The sequence below is a fragment of the Antedon mediterranea genome, chromosome 5 (assembly GCF_964355755.1).
Source record: "Antedon mediterranea chromosome 5, ecAntMedi1.1, whole genome shotgun sequence".
NCBI classification, from domain to species: Eukaryota; Metazoa; Echinodermata; class Crinoidea; order Comatulida; family Antedonidae; genus Antedon; species Antedon mediterranea.
Genome location: NC_092674.1, coordinates 20,504,489 through 20,524,681, shown reverse-complemented (window position 1 = coordinate 20,524,681; position 20,193 = coordinate 20,504,489). Strand labels below are relative to the sequence as shown.

The 20,193-nt window shown below is 33.1% G+C and overlaps 2 protein-coding genes across 2 annotated transcripts; both read right to left on the bottom strand.

Moving 5' to 3' along the window:
• Positions 1 to 394: 394 nt before the first annotated feature.
• LOC140048843 (uncharacterized) lies at positions 395 to 8,576 on the bottom strand. Its single transcript, XM_072093645.1, has 6 exons — positions 8,524 to 8,576; positions 8,367 to 8,425; positions 5,973 to 6,109; positions 4,763 to 4,976; positions 2,016 to 2,186; positions 395 to 1,612 (listed from the first exon to the last, which is right to left on the bottom strand). The coding sequence occupies exons 2-6, from the start codon at positions 8,413 to 8,415 to the stop codon at positions 1,452 to 1,454; spliced, it is 732 nt and encodes a 243-aa protein (XP_071949746.1). The 5' UTR covers positions 8,416 to 8,425; positions 8,524 to 8,576; the 3' UTR covers positions 395 to 1,451.
• A 974-nt stretch (positions 8,577 to 9,550) lies between these two features.
• LOC140049401 (lysosome-associated membrane glycoprotein 1-like) lies at positions 9,551 to 20,193 on the bottom strand. Its single transcript, XM_072094274.1, has 8 exons — positions 20,053 to 20,193; positions 14,977 to 15,077; positions 14,325 to 14,541; positions 13,687 to 13,854; positions 13,088 to 13,386; positions 12,583 to 12,811; positions 11,610 to 11,768; positions 9,551 to 10,989 (listed from the first exon to the last, which is right to left on the bottom strand). Exons 1-8 carry the CDS (start codon positions 20,099 to 20,101, stop codon positions 10,844 to 10,846), a joined length of 1,368 nt encoding a protein of 455 aa, XP_071950375.1. The 5' UTR covers positions 20,102 to 20,193; the 3' UTR covers positions 9,551 to 10,843.

The following is a 20,193-nucleotide window of genomic DNA, read 5'->3' as shown; positions in this document are numbered from 1 at the left end:
ACTCTTGAATAACTCAAGCAATTTTCGTCAATCACCAACACTCTATTCTTTAAGAAAAAAAATAAAATTACATCTCCTAATCGAATTGCCTGAATAGCCATGGTAACGCCTCCTGTGGAGGACCTGTATTGTTTATTGTGGGTATTATTTTGCTTTTGATGTTCTTTGTAACATTTTGTAAGTGTAAAGCGCTATGTAAATAACGCTCTTAATAACAAAAAAGTAATAATAATGATAAATCGAGTGCATCATGGAATATACTACAGTAAATAGTCAACAGTAAACAATAAAGTAACCCATGAAACACCAAGCTAAAATGCAATTCTAAATCAATTTATTCTTAGTTTAAGTATTTATTTGAAATTGTAAAAAAAAATAATATTATTATAGGCCTATAAAAAAGTTTCCAATTAAAACTACTAAACAAAATGAAATACCGTTTATCTCTTTAAAAAAATTATATTCTTCACAATATCAATGAATCTTTATATAATAATTATAATATATTTAATATACTATTTCACTAAATATACATCATGTTATATAATATTACACAGCAGTCACAAACATACAATGTTTTGGCGCGCAAAAATTGAATGTGTTCAACTTGACTTATCTATCTTCTTTTTTTATTTAGCATTTATAGATATTTCAAGCATGTTTACATGTTCCTTTCTCCTATTAAAATAAGCCTATACCAATACAACCAACTTTTTTTGTGCTCAAACAGATTTACAACGGGTAAACATCGAATCAAACCCCGGTTGTGTAATCAGATGAAAAATCAATTAAATCGCGTATGAAACATATAAAAATTATATTGGACAAAGGTAAAGTTGTAACCAATCACGCTAATTTAGTAGTCAGTTGTACCTGGATATGATTCGGTTCAGCTTGTCTACACTATCAAACGTTATGTGACCAAAAAATAGATGTGCCCATTGACATGATGATGCCATATCACTACCATATTTGGGCACATTACACTTTCTTAATTAAAAAAGAAATTGTATTAACAAAAAATATATGATGTGACCATATATATGGACATGATGATGTCATATCACCACCACATTTGGGTATCACTACATAACCATGTTTGGGCGCATCACACTTTTTCGTCAAACTACTATTTGATAGTATAAAAAGAGCCTTAAATACAAGTATGTGTGAACAAAGCTTAAGTTATTTTAGCAAAATTTGTTGGTTAAAGACGTATTGTCTCACCTATTTAAAATAAAATATTAAGTAGTGGTTGGCCTACATTAGGGCATTTTAAGGAAGAATAGAAGAACCGGAACGGAAACAATCCACGAAGACAACAAAAATAAATGTAAATCTGTTTGATGACCATGTACCTTTGCAGAGGGTAACGCACCTCACCCCGTCTATAAATATTACTGCATAAATTTACAAGAGTACTTGATGTAGGCCCGATAACAAGTAGATATTCACTGTTGTGTATGGTAATTAAACTGGCGATTCCTGCGCTTGCGCCGTACCACAAAAACGATAGTTACCACAATTGGTACAATAATTACAAGAGCCACAGCAATGATGATCAAGATGGCGACCACTTCACCCATTCCACTGCTTGTTGTACATACTTGCACTGTAAAACAAAGACAACATACATACATGAATGTATTAAAACAAAAATTGAATGATGTATTTTAAAAAAAAGTGCCATCACCAAAGTGTTACATTTTTCCAAAAGCTTGGATCCCACTAGTGACAACACAAGGACGTAAGTAAATTGACCAATCACCAATTTGATGGATCATCCTAACAGTCGCTTGTGACTTCCTTGCTTTAATAAAGATAGTACTGTGTCCATTTTACATTACTTGTTGTTTGGGGTCGTAACCTTCGTAACCACCATTTTTTTCATTATTTTATTTAGGACTTTATAATTATATAATGATAATAATTTCGACTTTGTTTTGTATTTTACAGCTTGTTACTTTGTTTCTTTTCTTCAATAAGGAAAGAAATAAAATAACGTTATAACTTACATTCACCGAAATCTTTGGTTGTTACATCTTGAACATACGGTTGAAACTTAACGTTGCTGAGAGCAAGTTTCACACCAGAAACATCAAAAGTCACATTGTCACATCCGTAATAGTTTCCAACATTAGTCTTTGGGAGGTCACTGTTGCTTATTGAAGAACTTGCAAAACCAACTATGATTTGAAAAAAAATATATATCATACATATTCTAGTATAGACTTTTATCGTTGCCTGGGTTCAAAATTCCTTAGATGGTATGTGCTATGAGTAGTTTGGTGTGTTATCATTTGGGCTAATGGAGAAAGTCACAATTGTATTGGATGATGGAGATATTATGTGAATGATTTAAATTTCCATTAAACTGCATGAGATAAGATTGGATGGTTTGAATTTTGTACGAATGAAATATCGAGTGTATGGTATTATGTTTTTGGCTGGATTGACTTTCCATACCCAAGACGTTTGATATTTCCAGCTAAAACACCTACCGTACTTTACAGACAAAACATAACAAGGCCAACAGCCATAAGTCGCGTGCTAAAACGCATAGTGATACCGGACCGACAGACAGACCGACAGACCGACCGACAGACCGACCGACCGACATAGTGAACTATAGAGTCGCATCCACGCGACTAAAAATAAGGACAACTAGAGACTTAAGACAATTTTCCACTAAATGCACTTAATTCTGCTACTACTGTATCTCCATATGACATTACAATGTTCAATGCCATTTTTGTAATATAAAGTGGAACAGATGTATCGGAGGGCAGTTTCCTGGGATAGTTTTCCGAAATAAGCTTTCCCCATGGTATATTGTTATGGGAAGGTTGTCCATAATTATAATGTCTTCAGCTTATTCCCGGAATTTATAAATAATTTCTTAAACTTCAGAGTCGTGCATTTCTCGAAGTTTTACTCATTTCTTTTTATAAATGCGCCTTGAGCACTCTGGAGTGGTATGTGCGCTATAAAAATCTTATTATTATTATTTATTATTATTATTATAAAAGTGCTTTGATAAAATTAATCAATACTTCCTTCTAAACTCGAAAAATGTGAATAAAAAATGAAACATATAAGTTGTAAAAATAAACAGTTAACTAACAAAGATAACTGAATGACTGAAGGTTGCCTTGTATCCCACAGAAACATTCTCAATGCAGCATAAAAAATGTAGTTGTGTGCAATATATACCTGATAATTCTAAAAGTTATAGTAACTTGTGACCTTTGTAAACAATAAATAGGTAGTAGCCTTAAGCCTAGTATAAAAGATTACCATTTACTGTCGTTCTAACGATATGCTTGAGAACAACGACAATGAACTGTATTCAACAATAATACTGAATTTCAAGACGGTGAACCATGAATCCTGTGTGTTTAGTTGATTTTAAAGACCAATAGGCAATGCATGCAATAGACTTAGTTAAAAATATTTGGATTTAAAATGCCAAACCTTCGGCTAATAAACTATATCATGGTTCGCCATCAATACAAACATCGTAAATAATGGTGATGTACGGTATACTCTCCGTGATTTGAGAGTGGAGATTGTTGATGGGTGACGATTTCCACGTGAGAGGACGTCTGCTTGAATTTTACATACGCAACTCGGGCCTTCATTAGGTTTAATCAACGAGTAACGATGTATTCCTTTATTTTAAAAGATTTATAAGATCAATCTTTTTACATGTTATCATGAGAAACAAGAATTCACACAAATACCTTGGTAAATGATCTCTACCTAAAGATCACAATGCAGCTGGTATTTTTGCAAAATAATAATACATGTTTAGTGTTGGAAAAATAAAATGTTCTTCCATCAAAGAATACAAAACATTCATTATTCTGTTTAATAATAGTATAGCTGTTCTACAATAAACTTTTATGTTATAAAATATATTAATCAAACGATTAAATATGAATGACACTTAATGTATCTATTGATGGAATAATATCGTTATAATGGCATTTATTACACAATAGATGATGTTAAAACTCTCCACTGAAACAGCGTTGTGAAGTTGTTCAAATATTCGCCCAACGTATATGAAAGACTTTCAATGGGTCACTTCTATTATATCCTGTGCAACCCAGCTCCAGCTACCGACTGAATAATAATGAGGTCATCACGTGTACGCGTTTGCTTTGCTTTCACACATTTTGATTTCAATAGTTTCTTTCCAATAAGATCAATTTAACTTTGGTGGTGGTAAGGGTGGATCCATTAAACGTTTATTTCGCAAACTTCAGGACTCGCACTCATGCTTCCGTAAATTGTCGGAAATAATGTGTGAATAACATGTATTGTCTGAGAAAGCAAAGTACTATTTTTTTCAGGATTTCTAAAGGATACTACTTCATACGCGGAATAGATTGAGACTCAGGTTGCCAAATCTTGATTAGAAATGCGCACGGGCCAGATATATGACATGATACACATTATTTGGATATTCGTATTCATGGACAAAGATTTAATCTTCGAACTTTAATTAAGATTCAGGCATCTGAAGCATGCCAGTTACATTGCATTGATAAGTTTTCTACAATTAACTTATTCAACCATATTACACTTCACTCACCTTTTTTGTATTGGCAAATAAAAACACTGTAATGAGTACGGATGTAATGAGAGTTTATCAATAAGTAACCCTGACATAGTACAGTAGTTACAATTACCACCAATGACTAATCCGTTATGATATACGAATATCTAAACAACTAGAGAAGAATAAAAACCTTACTTGCTGTATGACCAGGGAGATGTTCGTCGTATGTATATCCAACAGATATTTTATCGAGTTGGTACTGTGATCCCGATTTCTTGTAGTCAAATCCGACCGTCCAGTAGTTACTAAGTGTCATGAAAAACTTTAGTGAGAAGGACACTGAATCCCCTTCACACTTAGAGTAGTCGGTAGGGCTTGCGGAGGTGGGTACATACACGTCTGCCGTCGTCTATGGAAAAATGTATTAATTAGCATATTTTTCTATTTAAATTTCATGTATTTTTCTCGAGATTTTCATGAGGCAAAGCACACGATCATGTTGTAATGTCTGCTTACTGAAGTAATTTCATTGAAGCAGCAGTATATCTAAGCTTGATTCCTAGATGCAACGCAATCCATCGCTTGTCAAATTACTTACGTTACGCTTACGTCGGACTTGCATTGCGTCTCTATAATTGGGAAACTAATGCTTGGTTCCCACTAGAGACGCAACACAAGGACGTAACGTAACGTAAATGAGTTGACCAATCACAAGCGATGGAATATTCGAACTGTCGCTTGTCATTGGTCAACTCGCTTACGTTGCGTTTATGTTCTTGCGTTACATACTAGTGGGAACCAAGTCTAAGTATTATATTGGTGATGCGTGTGAAGCAAGATAATGTTGTTTTACCAGCGTAAAAATGACAAACAGCAGTTCGGATAATCCATTGCTTGCATTGCGTCCTGGTGGACCAAATCTTTATTATTGTAAGAATCCTATCAAAATGTTAATTGTCCTGTAATAAATTATCATTCCTTAATATGAACATTCTAGAATAAGATGTTTTGATTTAAGAAACCAGGTATAGTAATTAATAAGAACAATCAGGAACATTCCAGAAGTGCTATTAATAGAAACTGTAATCCAATAAGAATAAGAAATCTAGAAAGATAGGAACATATTGTATAAGGGGAAGTATGACAATTGGGAGAAGGATTTTTGATTGAAGCATTTATTTTGAAGAAGGTTGGATATTAGAGGTTGGATTGTGAAAGTTATTGTGAAGCTGTTGTTCAAAGTGCTTACTGGTTTGTTTGTGAGTTATTTTACAACTTTGTGGATTTTGTGTGTATACTTTTATGTCACAAGGGAGTTCCTAAAGTATTTCCACCGCTCGGAAACATACGTAAGAGGAGTTCGTGACATGTCCAAACACTTAAGTATTTCAACCATGATTTATACCTGTCCAGCGGAAGTCGAATATGGAATAGTTAGAGTGGCGCCCATTTTCATCTTCATGCATATTCTACCTGCCTGGTTAGTCACTGTCCATTCTCCAACAGGCGCCTTTCCCTCCACCACCAGCAGATAACTAATGACTTTACAAAAATAGAAATTAAACATTTATTTATTTATTTATTTGGAATTACACCTTTAGATCGGTGGCACACTTAGCACAAAGGTGCATCCTTCACAATATAAAATATAACAATTAACAGAAAAGTAAAAAAAGGCAAAAGCAACTATCAACCCCTATCCTACCCCCCCCCCCCCCCATTTACATCGATACATACAGTAGATCATTACTTTACACAATGAATACAAAACAAGATATAGTAAAAGTGTATAAAATAAAATCAAATCAACTGATAAACACAGCTTATTACGAAAAACCCCCAACTCCTCCCCCCCCCCCCACTTTTTTTCAATTTACTTAATGTAGCAATGTAGATAACATAGTTATTGAGTCATGGAATTCAGTGAATCATTTCGAAATTGCCATGCTTGTTTTAGGTATCTTTTACAAAAACTATCCAAAATATTTTCACACTCTTCATCAATTAAATTATCTGAGTATCCCAAAATATATTTAAGTTTGTCATTTTCAGGAGAAGTATAAAAAGTATCAAACATATCTTTGCTGCCATTTCTATACATATCCACATATAAATTAAATAATTCCTGATTACGTATATTATTTAAAGCTGGACAATTAAGGATGAAATGATGGATGTCTTCGTCCGAATTTGTACCGCACAATTTACATTTTTTATTATTATCAATATTCCAATTTGCAGTTCTATCATTCAAAGGTAGAGTATTTGAACGAGCTTTAAATTTTAATGCAGCACCTTCAAAATTAGTTTTATCAATTAAGTAATTTTCAAGTCCAGGTTTTGATTTTAATGTTTCATAGATTTGGAGACTTGATTTATTTTGTAATTCAATTCTCCATTCATCTATCATTATATAGTTAAGTTTTCTTAAGATTTCAGAAATTGGAAAGTAGACTTCTTTATAATTTGAGAGAGTGGTGAAAATATTTTTGGATTCACAATTACACTTCAAGAGAATATCGTTTATACAAGATAGAAACTTATACCTTAAGTCTTTAAATTCACAATTAAGTTGTAGCATTCCAATAAACATAATTTTTGGCCATCGATAGTTTTCCATCTTTATAATTCTATGGAAGTATTTCATACGAAGAGCGTTATGAATCTCGTTAATTGGAGACCAACCAAGCTCTCCGTATAAGGCGGCACAAGGTGTATTTCGAGGTGCTTTTAAGATATAACGCGCCATTTGGAGCTGGAGACGCGCAGCTCTAGTTTATCTATATCTATTCTACTTAAAGAGCACCATACTGAACAACCATAGTTGATAGATGGGAGAACTATCGATCTCCACACAGTATCTCCATAATATACTCTGTTAAAGTTATCAAAGCTACTGATAATTGATTTAACGTACGCTATTAATCTTTGACCTTTTTTTATAACATTCTCAATTTGTATATGGTCATTTAATTTACGAGAAATATGTACACCGAGATATTTATATGATTCAGTTTCAGATATAAAGCCATTACCTAATTTCCATTGGTAATGTACAATATTTAATCAAATTAATGTTGTTTTGAAATTGTATTAATTCGCTGATTTAAATTATTGATTTGGACATCAAAAGGATCTCATATAAAAATAATTATGGCTGCAAAGGTAACATGCCTACTGAATGTTGCATTGTTCATCCCTAAACGTTTCTATAGTGAATATAAACTTTTTTCTACGAACGGGACAGGGACACTCAACATGATAAATGTGACGAAAACGGACGGAAATCACTATCGATGTTTTCGATCGACAATCTCCGGGCGCCTGGTCAGCAAACCCGTAACGTTACCTGAACAAGAAACGTATAAAGTGCTGTTCATAATTCTCTCGAGCAGTAAACTACAGTATCTGGCATAATGAAGCCTATCTGGTATTGATATTTGTTTTTAATTTGAGTGCACTTTCAGTGACTCGAGGTTTATTTTCACACTTACCACAGTCCCGCACCTCAACCCCGCCCCGTCCCCCACACTTAAGGTATGCACCAACTCATTTGGATGTATCTCTGCGTCTTTTTGTTGTTGTTGTTTATTTTTAAACAGAAAGAAAATATTAATGTTGTTTCGTTTACCATAAATAAGACGTATTAACGGATATTCAGTAATCGTCATCACGTGTATGCTATAAAATGGCAATATATAACCTTGACTGCAGCTGGCGAACCTGATCGTATATAAAAGTAATACCATGGCGGTATCAGGCCTAGTTATACCTCCATGGTTATACGAGTTATACTTACCGCTAATAACCGCAAACAATATATGGTGCTTCTCTGTCAACTCGATCATGATTGAAGAACTGGAATTGAATACAATTTTATATTAATATTTCTTGAAATCACACTGCATGTATGGGTTATGAATGTTCTATGGCTATAACCACCAAAATATCTGTACCTGTTGTGGCCAAAGATCACACAGTTTGTAATCGTTGTGGTGTACTATGTACACAGTGTACTCTATGTAAATCTATATAATATAGTTATATGACCCGATTACCGAACCGAATCAAAAGAAATGTCACTATCAGAATTATGTTTGTATTGGTTGGTTGGTTTTGTACAGTAGGCTACGTCATACAAATAACTCAGCCCTCACATATAATTATACATGGTCACACAATTATGGTTTTTGTGATCTGAGCATTAAAGGCAAGGGCAAGTTTTATTCCATATTCAAACAGACAATTTAAACTCAGTTAATTCATTGTTTATCAGAATAATTGTGTAGCTCTGTTGTATTATTTAAATGTATTTTATGTACCTTTAACTAATTTTGAGCAATTGTATATGTCAACATGAATTTCCTTTTGGACAAATAAAATGAACTATGAACTATCAATGTCAGAGTCATATTATTATACTGTATATAAAAAAGTTAAAGTTAAGCCCATCTCGAAATCAAGCCTAATGGACTTCTTTTCAAAATAGTTAATTGAATACACACCCTCTTTAGTTTGCAAAAGTAATCTCGAAAAGAAGCCCATCTTTAAGAGGCCCACCCAAAAGTAGTAAAAAGGGGCTCCTTTTCAAGGTTTTACGGTATATTGCTCTTACCAATGTATAGTAATACCGCCCCTGTTTTACAATTTAGGCAAAAGTAATCTCGAAAAGAACCCCATCTTGAAAAGAAGCCCACCCAAGAGTAGACCTACAAGAATCAAGCTCAACTCAGTAGCAATACGTACGAACACAAATTAGACAGCTTTTGTAAAGCTCTATCTACACAAAATGTGATGTACCCATGGACACGATGACATCATACCACTACCATATTTGGGAATATCATTACCATATTTTGGCACATCTTTTTTTGTCAAAATAGTTTGATAGTGTAGACAGAGCTTAAGAGTATGTACAGACAAATAGTGCCAAATAACATTGTGATAGTAATCTGATTAACTTCAATAAAGAATCAAGAAACCTTTTGTGGGGTTTTGTGTAATTTATTTAACGATCACTGGTTTCTTACACAGACAAATGTTAACATGCAATATCGGACCTACTGGTTTTTATTGTAGGCCTATTGCATTCTTCTATTGCAAGTACTGTACTGTGCATTTTACAGACAAATTTACGACTTTTTTAAACCAAATTTTTAAGAGTATTCTATGTACAGTGCAAACAAAACAATCTATTTTTAGCAAAATTAAAAAAAAACTCATTCATTGGGTAACAATTTAAGCATAATATACAAACAATGTGTACAAATACAACACAATAGTTTCAACTGTGAACATTTCAAATATAAAAATTCTCGATCTATGGTTTTGTGTAGTATCAATTTATGAAAATCTAATATGCCTACAATTACGTGGTAATGTGCATGGCTGATTCATATTCAGATTTCTTTGAAGCAAATGGATGGCGAAGCAAATCACATGCATTGGGAGTGTCAATAGACAACATACTGTACACTGTGATTAGCCTTGTAAAGCATCATGTCGCAGTGCTTTTGATTAACAGGCCTGCTTGCCGAATGAGAAAATATGCTCATAGCTCATCAAAATGAAAGCAAAACCCCACAGCTATAATCTAAATATAGTATACATTCACTAAAACAAGATTAGTTTTCCGATATTCCTGAAACTGTATATAAGTAGTACTACAACCATCTTAATATGTAGAAAACAGATAACAATTATTTGTTGTGATTTTACAATAAAAAGAGTCAATTCTGAGTAAATTTTATAAATCATTGTTAAACTTGTTAAAACCAACATTTTCGCCAATCAAATTGAGTTGCAATATGAAACTACTGTATCTAATCATTCAACTTACAAGGGGATTGCATTGAATGCACATTTAACACTGATTATAATACAATATTATAGGAAATCACACAACAAAAATATCTGAAAATCATTGAAAATAAAGATAAAAATGTAAATTCAGTTTCAAATGATTGTAATCTGCATGAGTTTTCTCAGTAACAATAAAATACAGATTTTAATGCATAGTGTTGAATATAATTATTGTATCTTTTAAATGTTTTATAACTTTTGTAAATTTCAAGTACTTTTGTAATATCAAGTGATTTGTTAAAAAGAAAGGTTAGAATTCAGTTGGTCTAAAAATGATTGGATCTATTTATTTTGTAAAAAAATAATAAACGACATTCAAATTTGATTAACGATCTTATAGACAATAAAAAAAATGTTTTTAATAATCTGAAATTTTTATTGCAAATTTGATGTACATGAAATCAATTGCTTTAATTAGACTGTCTGATAACCAACACTCTTTGTTCTCTTGCGGCCAATCAGGTATGCAATAAGTACAATAACGACAAGCCCAGCAAGGGCGCATCCAACAGCAATTGGTACAACGTTACTTGATTTGTCATCCAACTTGCAATCTTGGACTAAAAAAAATTATGGAACATGTTATGTTGTAAAAACCATTTAAGAAGAATACTATTTTGCAAATATTGGAGCACACCTGGAATGTTACACACTGTACCATCTGGTACGTTTGCACAACTAAGAAAAAAACAATATATTAGGTGCGTTAAAACAGAGAAAAACTTTGATAAAATAGTTATTTAAAATAGCATTTCTGAATTAATTTTAAATAAGTCTATGGAACTACAACTTCAAAGATCTGTAGACATAGAATTCAAATATTTAGCAGTCAGATACAGTAATTAAAACTGCATCTAAATGATTCAATTTATTGGGTTTCGGAATAATAAAATCACCCTGTGTCGTAATGTGGGTAGTAGTAGTTCAGCAGGTACTCTTAAAAGTTTATTAGCGAGATATTCGGGTGCTTTACCAAGCAAAGCTTTAAAAGCTATACACCCAACTTGATAGCTCATCCATTGGCTCACACACATTCAGGACATTACCTTCAGAATGTAAAGGCCGGAAGATGATGATGATGCTGATGATGACGATGATGACAGTTGGAAGAGGGAGAAAATTGACTTTAATAATAATTATGATAGCAACATAACAATGACTGATGATTGAAATAACTTACGTTCACCAGGATATGATTGACCTTTAGCAAATGGTTGGAATTTAACATCAGTAAATGTGACATTCATCATCTCCACCTCAATATTGTCATCTGCATCACATTTGTATGTCATGTTCACATTAGTTTTAAAGTGTGTTCTTGTAGTGTTAACCTCGTAATCTGTAAGTAAAAATAAAACTAAAAATGAAGACAGTTTCAGCCAATAAGATATTATTTGATAGCATTTGCGCAAATGGGAGCAGATTCAACAGTATCAAGTTGGAGCACCAGATTAAAAAAATGAAGCTGGATTCATTTGAGAAATTGGTGAATAAAATTAATACTGTATATACTGATTGTTTATTTTTTGATTGAGAATATAATTTAAGGATTTAAAGATTGACTGTTCTTTTTTTTCCTTCACGACGGGAACAACCTACCTTTATTATTTCCACTCTTTTTCTTTTTTTTTCATTACTTCTTACAAATAAGTTGACACCATTAATAAGAATGTGTTAAAATGATAAAAGGTCTAAATACTTAATTTATAAAAATTGTATTCCAAGTAATGATATTAGTAGCACACAAAAATACATATATACACAAAATTGACTTATCAACGATACAAATGGTAACCATAACTGTTCTATTTAAATGAGGTAGAGCCAAGTTGATACAAACATCAATTACCTACTGTCAACAAGTAAACTTTTATTCAATCGTTTATTCTAGACAAGCACTGAGTTAGGTTGGTTTTCACTCACATATCACAACAAGTTGGTTGTTGATTAGTACCATTGACTAACCATTGAATAGTAGAAACTACCCAACAGCACACGATGTTCGTGTTATACTTATCACTACCAAAGTATTGGTTTATGAAATAAAATTGTAAAAAGGGCAATTTTGTAGTTTTAATAAAGTTAATAACTTCCGTAAAAAAAACCTCAAAAATATAACTTAAGTTATTAAAGTATTACATTTAAAAACTTACTCATAGAAAGTGGATCAGTGTAGTTTACAAGTAATTCAGTCATTTGAAATGCATTGTACTGTCCATCTACTTGGGTGTAGTCCTTGGTGTTGAGCAAATCAAACACCATCTCCATCATCCATGTGTTGTTTGAATGTTCAAATTGCAACACAAATGTAGAACTGTTTTCACCACAAGTGGACATACTGGGATCAGCAGTAAATGGTAGCATAACAGTCTCGGTTTTAGTCTGAAACAAAACAATTAAATTAGTCACCAAATTTATAATCCAAAAATTCCTAGAATATGCGTTCATTGTGAGGGCGTTTGGCTTAGTGTGTTGGATTACTGGAGCAACAATAATTGTAATATTCTAAAAGTTCAATGCTTAACTTTTGTGTAACTTGCCCCATAAGAAATAAGCAGTTGTGATTTTGGCCATCATTTTTGTTTCTCAATGCTTATTGTGACAGAGTACTAAATAAAACAAAAAAGAAATTTAAAATAAAGAATAGTTTTCTGTTACCTTGTTTTTAGCATCTTGATAGGAGTAGCTGAAGTTAGCCTTAAAAGCCATGTTCATGCAGGGTTTGCCCTTACTGTCCTTAACAGTCCAGTTGCCTTCAGTTGGTGGCTTAGTGGTGGTAGCCATTGTTGTTGGGCTAGCCTTGGTGGTGACGGCGCCAGTTGTAGTATTTATGTCCATCACAGTGGTCAATATTTCAGTTGACATATTGGTCATAGACATATTGGTCATCATCATAGTAGTAACAGCTGTTGTAGGCATAGGTGTAGATTTGGCCAAATCAGCTGTGCAGACCGATTCTATAAAGTAACATTTAAAAAAAATTATTTTAATTAATTTAATCCTGGCTAGAAAACACTTGTGGCACAGTCAATTAGAAAAGTGAATCACCTATTCTTCAGTAATTATTGACTTCAAGTTTAAGTTAACGTGAAATATTTAATTAAGAGAAATAATTCACTTAAGTATGATTAGTGAGTGTACATGAACCAGTGATGGTAAACTTGCATGTAATACCACCAAGGTACAGTACCATAATGTACTGAACTATAAATTTAAACTAAACAAAGCAAAAACATAATCAAAAATGGATAAGTTACCGGCACTAAAGTTTCCCTTTGTGACATTAAATGGTTGAAGTTTAACATTGCTGAACGTCATCTTTAAGTCAGTGATGGTTGTGTCCATGTCTGGTGTGTTACACCTGTATGAGTGACCAACATGTGCCGTAAACAAAGTTAGCTTGCCAGATTTTGTCTTTGGTTTACCTAAAAGACAGAAATAATGTACTCATTTTTAGCAATATGTGAAATAAGCCTTTATATCCAATAATTTAATTTAGAAATTTAGTTTTAACAACCCAATTGGGTTACAACTTTAATTAAAAAGAAATTTCTAAAATTAATTTTAATATTACTGTACAAACAAGATGAGCATTTACTTATAATTTCCAGTCATTATTAATAATTGTATTTTTTGTCAACAAATTAAAATGTGAAACTTGGTTAAATCTGGACAGTTGTGACTTTTTAATAAAAAGGTTATTACAATTTTGGTATTGCTTCTGATATGTTTTATAAAACCTGGTTTCCTAAACGAATGAAAGAAATCACTTTTATAGGCAATTTACATGCAGTAGCTGTGTGCAAATTCTTCCAAATCAATGTTTCAGATATTAAAGCAGTCTATTGGCACGGTCTTAACAATTTAAAAATGTTTTTAATATACTGTACTGTACCTGTATCTTTTGCATCAGGAAATCTAGTTGTGTCTTCAATATAGTTGAAATTTACTTTTGAAAGTTGATAGGTTTTAGAAAGAACCTCAAATGTAAATGTGACTTTGTAGGTTTCTTCAAAGAAGGCTAGGGTAATGTTGGCTTCTGTTTCTCCACATGAGCTTCCAGTATCATCTACTGATGCATTACCTGGTAATTCAAAGTTTGATTGCTTTGTCTGAAAAATATATATATATATATAATTTGATAATTAATTTGAAACGATAAGATGAGGAAATCTGTGAGAATGAGAAAAAGTCGACTTAACTGAGATTCTAACCCTGAACCTTCTGCTTGATATGTTGATGTCCTAACTACTAGACCATGGTATTGTTCAAACCCGATTGGATAGCGACACTTTAACATTCTTGGCGTGGTACAGTGGAACAGCATTAGTCCCTTTTAATTGTACGCATGGTTCCGGTCCAGCAAATCAATGTTAATGTTTCATTTTCCCAACGCTCCACATGGCCATTGATATGTGCGTAGCTGCATGAAAATGAAACATTGACATTTTATTAGTTTTGCTGGTTCAGGACCGTAACAGGTGTGAAAAACCCTTTAGGAAAGATGCAGTGAGGGAATGTTGCATTGTATGACTGGTAGCACTTACTCCGGTTGCTGTAGCATAGCCAACCGTGAAATTAAGATCCATGTCTAACAAGATACATGCTTTATCATTTTCCATCACTTTCCATGTTCCAGCCATTGCCCCTAAAAATAGAAATATTAATAAATATATTAAATTGAACACACATCATTACTGCAATGATACAAAAATATCCTAAATATGTCCTACTTTATACTTGAACAAATGGTGCGGTACATTGAAATTATTATACAAAAATGAATCTCAATGAATGGAATGTTACAAATAATTTCATGTTAGTTAAAAGATGAAAATATAATAACAAATGTTCATCTATTCTAAGTTCACGAAAAAAAAACCTTATTTTATAAACACAACTACTTTTAAAACAAGAGGCTACCATAGAACATGGCCTAAACCATTTAAAAAGGCAGCACTGCAATAATGATTTAATTTCATTTATTTCGTCAGAAAAGAACAAAAACGTAACAAAACAAAAAAACAAAAAACAAAAAAAAGAGTTCAAAATCCAAAAGACTGGTTAACCAAAAAGCAAAATGAATCACTGTCAAGTGGCTCACCAAAATGGAAATTGAAAAGAGTTATTTATACATTATAATTAAAATACATTAAATTCTAATAAAAAATAGATGGCGCACACTACAGGTTAATCAAACATGATCAGTCAACAACAGCATACAGTAGCCTCTTGTCGCGGGTGGTGTGGTCAGTGAAGTATCAAATAATTATTTATTTTATTTTATTTCAAGTAAATTTAGCTAAACAAATATTTTTTTAAAAAAGAAGACGTTTTCTATGATCAGATTCAGAGGGACAATGCCATTATAGGAATATTAAGTCTACTATTAAACTGAGTCATGTAGCTGATCCAGATTTTGTGAGTGGGGAAGACATGCAGGAGTACTATCAAGAGCTCTAATTGAAAGTGTAAATATAGCCCGGCAAGTACCAAATTTACTTTGCAAATGACATTCTAAACATTGTTATTATGATAAATTACCAAAATGAGAGTGGGAAGAATTAAACATTGTTTAAAGAGAAGATGGGATTGAAAGCAGAATTTAGACTTGAGAAATTGCTTTCAATACGATGTGTACCTGGTTATCAGATCACTCTGACCGCCATTCATTCCGTCCGCCATTCATTCTTGCCGCCACCTCACGATATTTATTATTGTGCACGTCGCTATTTAATATTATATAACACCTAAATAAATTCCTGTCATTTGATTGGACAATTGTGGGTCACATGGCGTGCAATAGTACGCACTATTAAACGATCGTTTAATAGTACTTTTTAAAACATTTTTGTGTATGAAAAAAAAAACGTTTCGCGGATGAAAAAAATCTAGTATACAAAAAGTACTGTGAAATACAACAGCGCCACCTGTTGTCCTGCCTCTGTTTGTAAACACCACCGCGAGATATGCAACAGCAGCAGATTTTTGTGTACGATTTGGAGATATATGTACTAATTTCATTAAAAAAGGCATTTAAATTAGCTTTAGATCGTTTTTAGGAGTTTGATTAATTAATGGGGACATCCCTACAAGACGTGGAATCGTTGGAAAAACCATAATTAGATAAGTTCCAATTGTCTGTCGAAGTTTTGCCTTTCAGCCAAGCTAGTACAACTACCAGGTTTAGCCTAGCTAGGCCTGTTAGTATTAGGCTAAGCCTAGGCGTTTTAGTCTTGCTAGGCCTAGGATTGTTTGGGTGTTTGTTGACATAATTAACACTAAAATCCATATAAATATAAAATTTAATATAATATTAAAAACCAAATGTTACTGTTTTAATCAATGTGAATGAAATGTAGGCCTCTTGGCTAGGGATACCTTTTATTTGATTCAAATGACAGGAATCTATTTAGATGATTCAGTGATTACTATTAAACGTGGCTTCCTATGTACATAGTAAACAAATAATGAATGTTTTATATTCGTATAATGGTACAAATAATGGCATTTGGTGAATGATGAAAGGTTATATCAACTCGGCATTGCCTCGTTGATATAAGGTATAACCTTTCATCATTCACCTCATGCCATTATTTGTACCATTACACTCAAACATTCATTATTTGTATACTATGTACTTAGGAAGCCACGTTTAATAGTAATTACTGAACTGTACCTTTGTCTAAAGTGCACTAAGAAAACAATGCCATCCGAAATTTAAAACAATATAATCAGTCTACAATGATAATAAGGATTTTAAAAGGTACCTTGACTTATTAGAGGCCCGATTAGAGGCTACATAATTGCGGCCAGAGTGATCTGTATTCTGTATTTGCACCATGCAAATACTGTAAGATGAGTTGCGAGGTAATGAATACAAGATCCAGGATTTTGAAATACTGTAGGGCACCACTAGATGGTCAGAAATGGTACTCTTCTAGCACACACAACTTTGATAAATGGCACTGGCCGGAAATGACTCTTATGTAGCGTGTACTGTAGCAATCAGCAAAACAATCATATTTTTTTCTCTCGTTAAACACATTAGATGTATGCGTTGTGTGGGAACCACATATTGTTTTTAATTTTGAAAATTAATTCATTAATTAATTTAGAGGGCTCAAGGTCCATCCATTCTTGAATTCGCCCCTGGAATAAGTTATACGAGGTCTATTAATCTTTCCACTAGTGTAACATACAGTGACTGTGAAACTCACCAAGCCAATGTGGGGACAGTGGTGAAAATTTCCTTACCAGAAGTACAATCTCAGTATAAAGAGTCGGACAACATTCATCAAAATATAAAAGAGGGCCCGGCTTTAATATATAAATATTAATCTATCATCAATTATTATCAATGATGCAATTCAACACACTCTTGACAGCAAAAACCGGTTACATCTGAATGCTTTCATAATCGCTAATTGTTCAGGTTAGATTTACAAAATATGCATAAAAAAGGCATCATTTATCACTAGCATGCAATAGATTTAAATGCTTAGTAAAATTTCAACTCAACTAAAATTGACAGTTTTTAAAACATTTTGAAGTAATATATCCAGTATATGTAAGTGCAAAATGAAATGACTGCAAGTGCAATGGTGAGATTTGAGACCCTAGTTAAAAAATAGGTTTTTCTTTAAAAAAAAGTATTAATTACATGACAAGTTCTGAATACAGAACATTTTAAATTTATTATAATTATTTAATACAAAAACATTTTTTGGTTTTACTGCTATGGATAACACTTTTTTTCTTGAAACAATCACAAAAAGCCATAACAATTGACAATTCACAGCTCGTTTTCACAGCAAACATTGTATCCAGAAGAGTTGATATAATAGTAGCCAGCATAAACCACATGTTATTTTTGTGGAACTTGTTGCAGTAACATGCCATTAATCAAAACTATACAGAAAAGGTCTAACAACAAAATCCGTTGACATTTTATAAGAAAAATACAACAATCACATTCATTCATAATGTCATATTATTAGAAAACATGGACAGGTAATCTACTTATCAAGGTAGTTACATCATAATACTGAGTACCCAATTCCAACATACGGTCATGTAATATTGACACACCGATAATAAACAAGATCAAAGGTTATTATAGGCATAACAATACAAGAACTGGTGTTATGGCTTTTTTATATTTTATAAATTAATTTTGAATTTATATAGTTATTTTTCATAATATACTGTAGCTAGGGAGGCCTATTGTATGTTAGCATTGGGCTAGGCCTAGGTTTGCAAGGCTAGTCTAGACGGGGGGAGGGGGGGGGGGCCAACAGCATGCTTTATGAAATTTCTATTTTTAGAAATTGCCCAGACTAACCAGCAAAACCCTGGTGGAGAGAGTAGGACAAAAAACCTCCATCCCTCATCTTTTTTAGCTGGGGATAGGGTGTTAAAATAATAAAAATTTTTTATGGGACCTAATATAAAAGACCTATCTGTTCCCTGTTTCTGCACCAAGACATACGGTGGACGCTGCTTTTCTTTTGCTGCATCTTCTCTTTGGAACAAACTCGATCATTTTGTAAAATTTTTAGGAGCTACGATTTTAAAACATCGTGTCTGGAAATTCCCTGAAAACGATGTTGTATTTTATTACACTTGGCTGGTCACGATGATTGCCATCTCTGCAAGATGGCTTCCATTACCAGCACAAAAAATTGTGTATAATTAATATCATAGTGTTGATTTTATTAGTATTTTGACAGTTTTTTACATTACAAATTTCCCCAAATAAACAAAAAAAGTTACGATATACGGTACAATACAAAGGCTTGTCTTCGGAGCTCTCTCTATTTTTATACCTCCATGGTTAGGTTAGGGTTCGAAACTCGTTTTTGGTATTTTTTTTTTTTTACATTTTTGTTTTACTCACCATCTTCTTTGATGACTATCATCTTTTCTATCATTTTCCTAGAGGGATGTTTTTTTTTTCAGGTTACATGAGGGCCAGAGGCCCAAGAAAGAGGGCCTTCTTGGGCCTGGCCCGATCGGGTCAATAGGCGTAGAATTTAGGTTGGATCTACGACACTAGGCGTTTGTAGATGCAGCCACTGCGATGTGCAGTCTTCATTAACTAGCTAAGGGCCTACCTAGGCCTAGGTTATTTTTTCTTCAAAATAGGCAAGTTAATTTCAAAATAATGTTTTTTCTGAAAATGTTTATGGCTGTGTGAGAAATAGCCATGTGCGAGGCATAAAATTTACATTTTAGAGGCCTAGCTAGGCCCTAGATTTAACGCCTACTAGACTAGGGCCTAGCCTAGTGCAGTGGCGGAATATTCAGACTCTTTTACTTAGTCTTACTTAGTATTGACAATATATTATAATATGAAAAAGTAAATCGCTATCATTAGCCTACGCCTATCTAGTATACTTAACATCCGATCCAATAAACCAGTGCCGCGTAGGCCTGGCTAACTAAGTACCTAGGCTAGTTAGTAAGTGGGCCCCTACCTACCTGCCTGAGTTTGGGAGGAAGTTCATTTTTTGTTGTACAGTAGTAACTGTACTGTTGTTGTGTAGACTCTCCTCTAACTCAAAAAGGTTGCCCTTGCCTAGCTAGCCTATACTAGATATTAATTAAAACAAATGCCTTACCATATGCTAGTAAACTAGTCAGGGTAAATATTACAATATGAGTACGCATACTGAATTGTTTTAGGGTTAATTTACAAGCAAAATTCAAGACAGACACACAGAAAATGACTTCACACGCAATGAGTGCAAAAAAGAAATTAC

Excerpts from the sequence above, each read along its gene's own strand:
- LOC140048843 (XM_072093645.1), bottom strand. The coding sequence starts at position 8,415 with ATGATCGAGTTGACAGAGAAGCACCATATATTGTTTGCGGTTATTAGC. Across the intron at positions 2,187-4,762 it reads TCTCCCTGGTCATACAGCAA|TTGGTTTTGCAAGTTCTTCA; the intron begins GTAAGGTTTTTA and ends TTCAAATCATAG. Across the intron at positions 1,613-2,015 it reads AACCAAAGATTTCGGTGAAT|TGCAAGTATGTACAACAAGC; the intron begins GTAAGTTATAAC and ends TTTGTTTTACAG.
- LOC140049401 (XM_072094274.1), bottom strand. The coding sequence starts at position 20,101 with ATGCGTACTCATATTGTAATATTTACCCTGACTAGTTTACTAGCATAT. Across the intron at positions 14,542-14,976 it reads GCTATGCTACAGCAACCGGA|ACAAAGCAATCAAACTTTGA; the intron begins GTAAGTGCTACC and ends TATATTTTTCAG. Across the intron at positions 13,387-13,686 it reads AAAGGGAAACTTTAGTGCCG|AATCGGTCTGCACAGCTGAT; the intron begins GTAACTTATCCA and ends GTTACTTTATAG.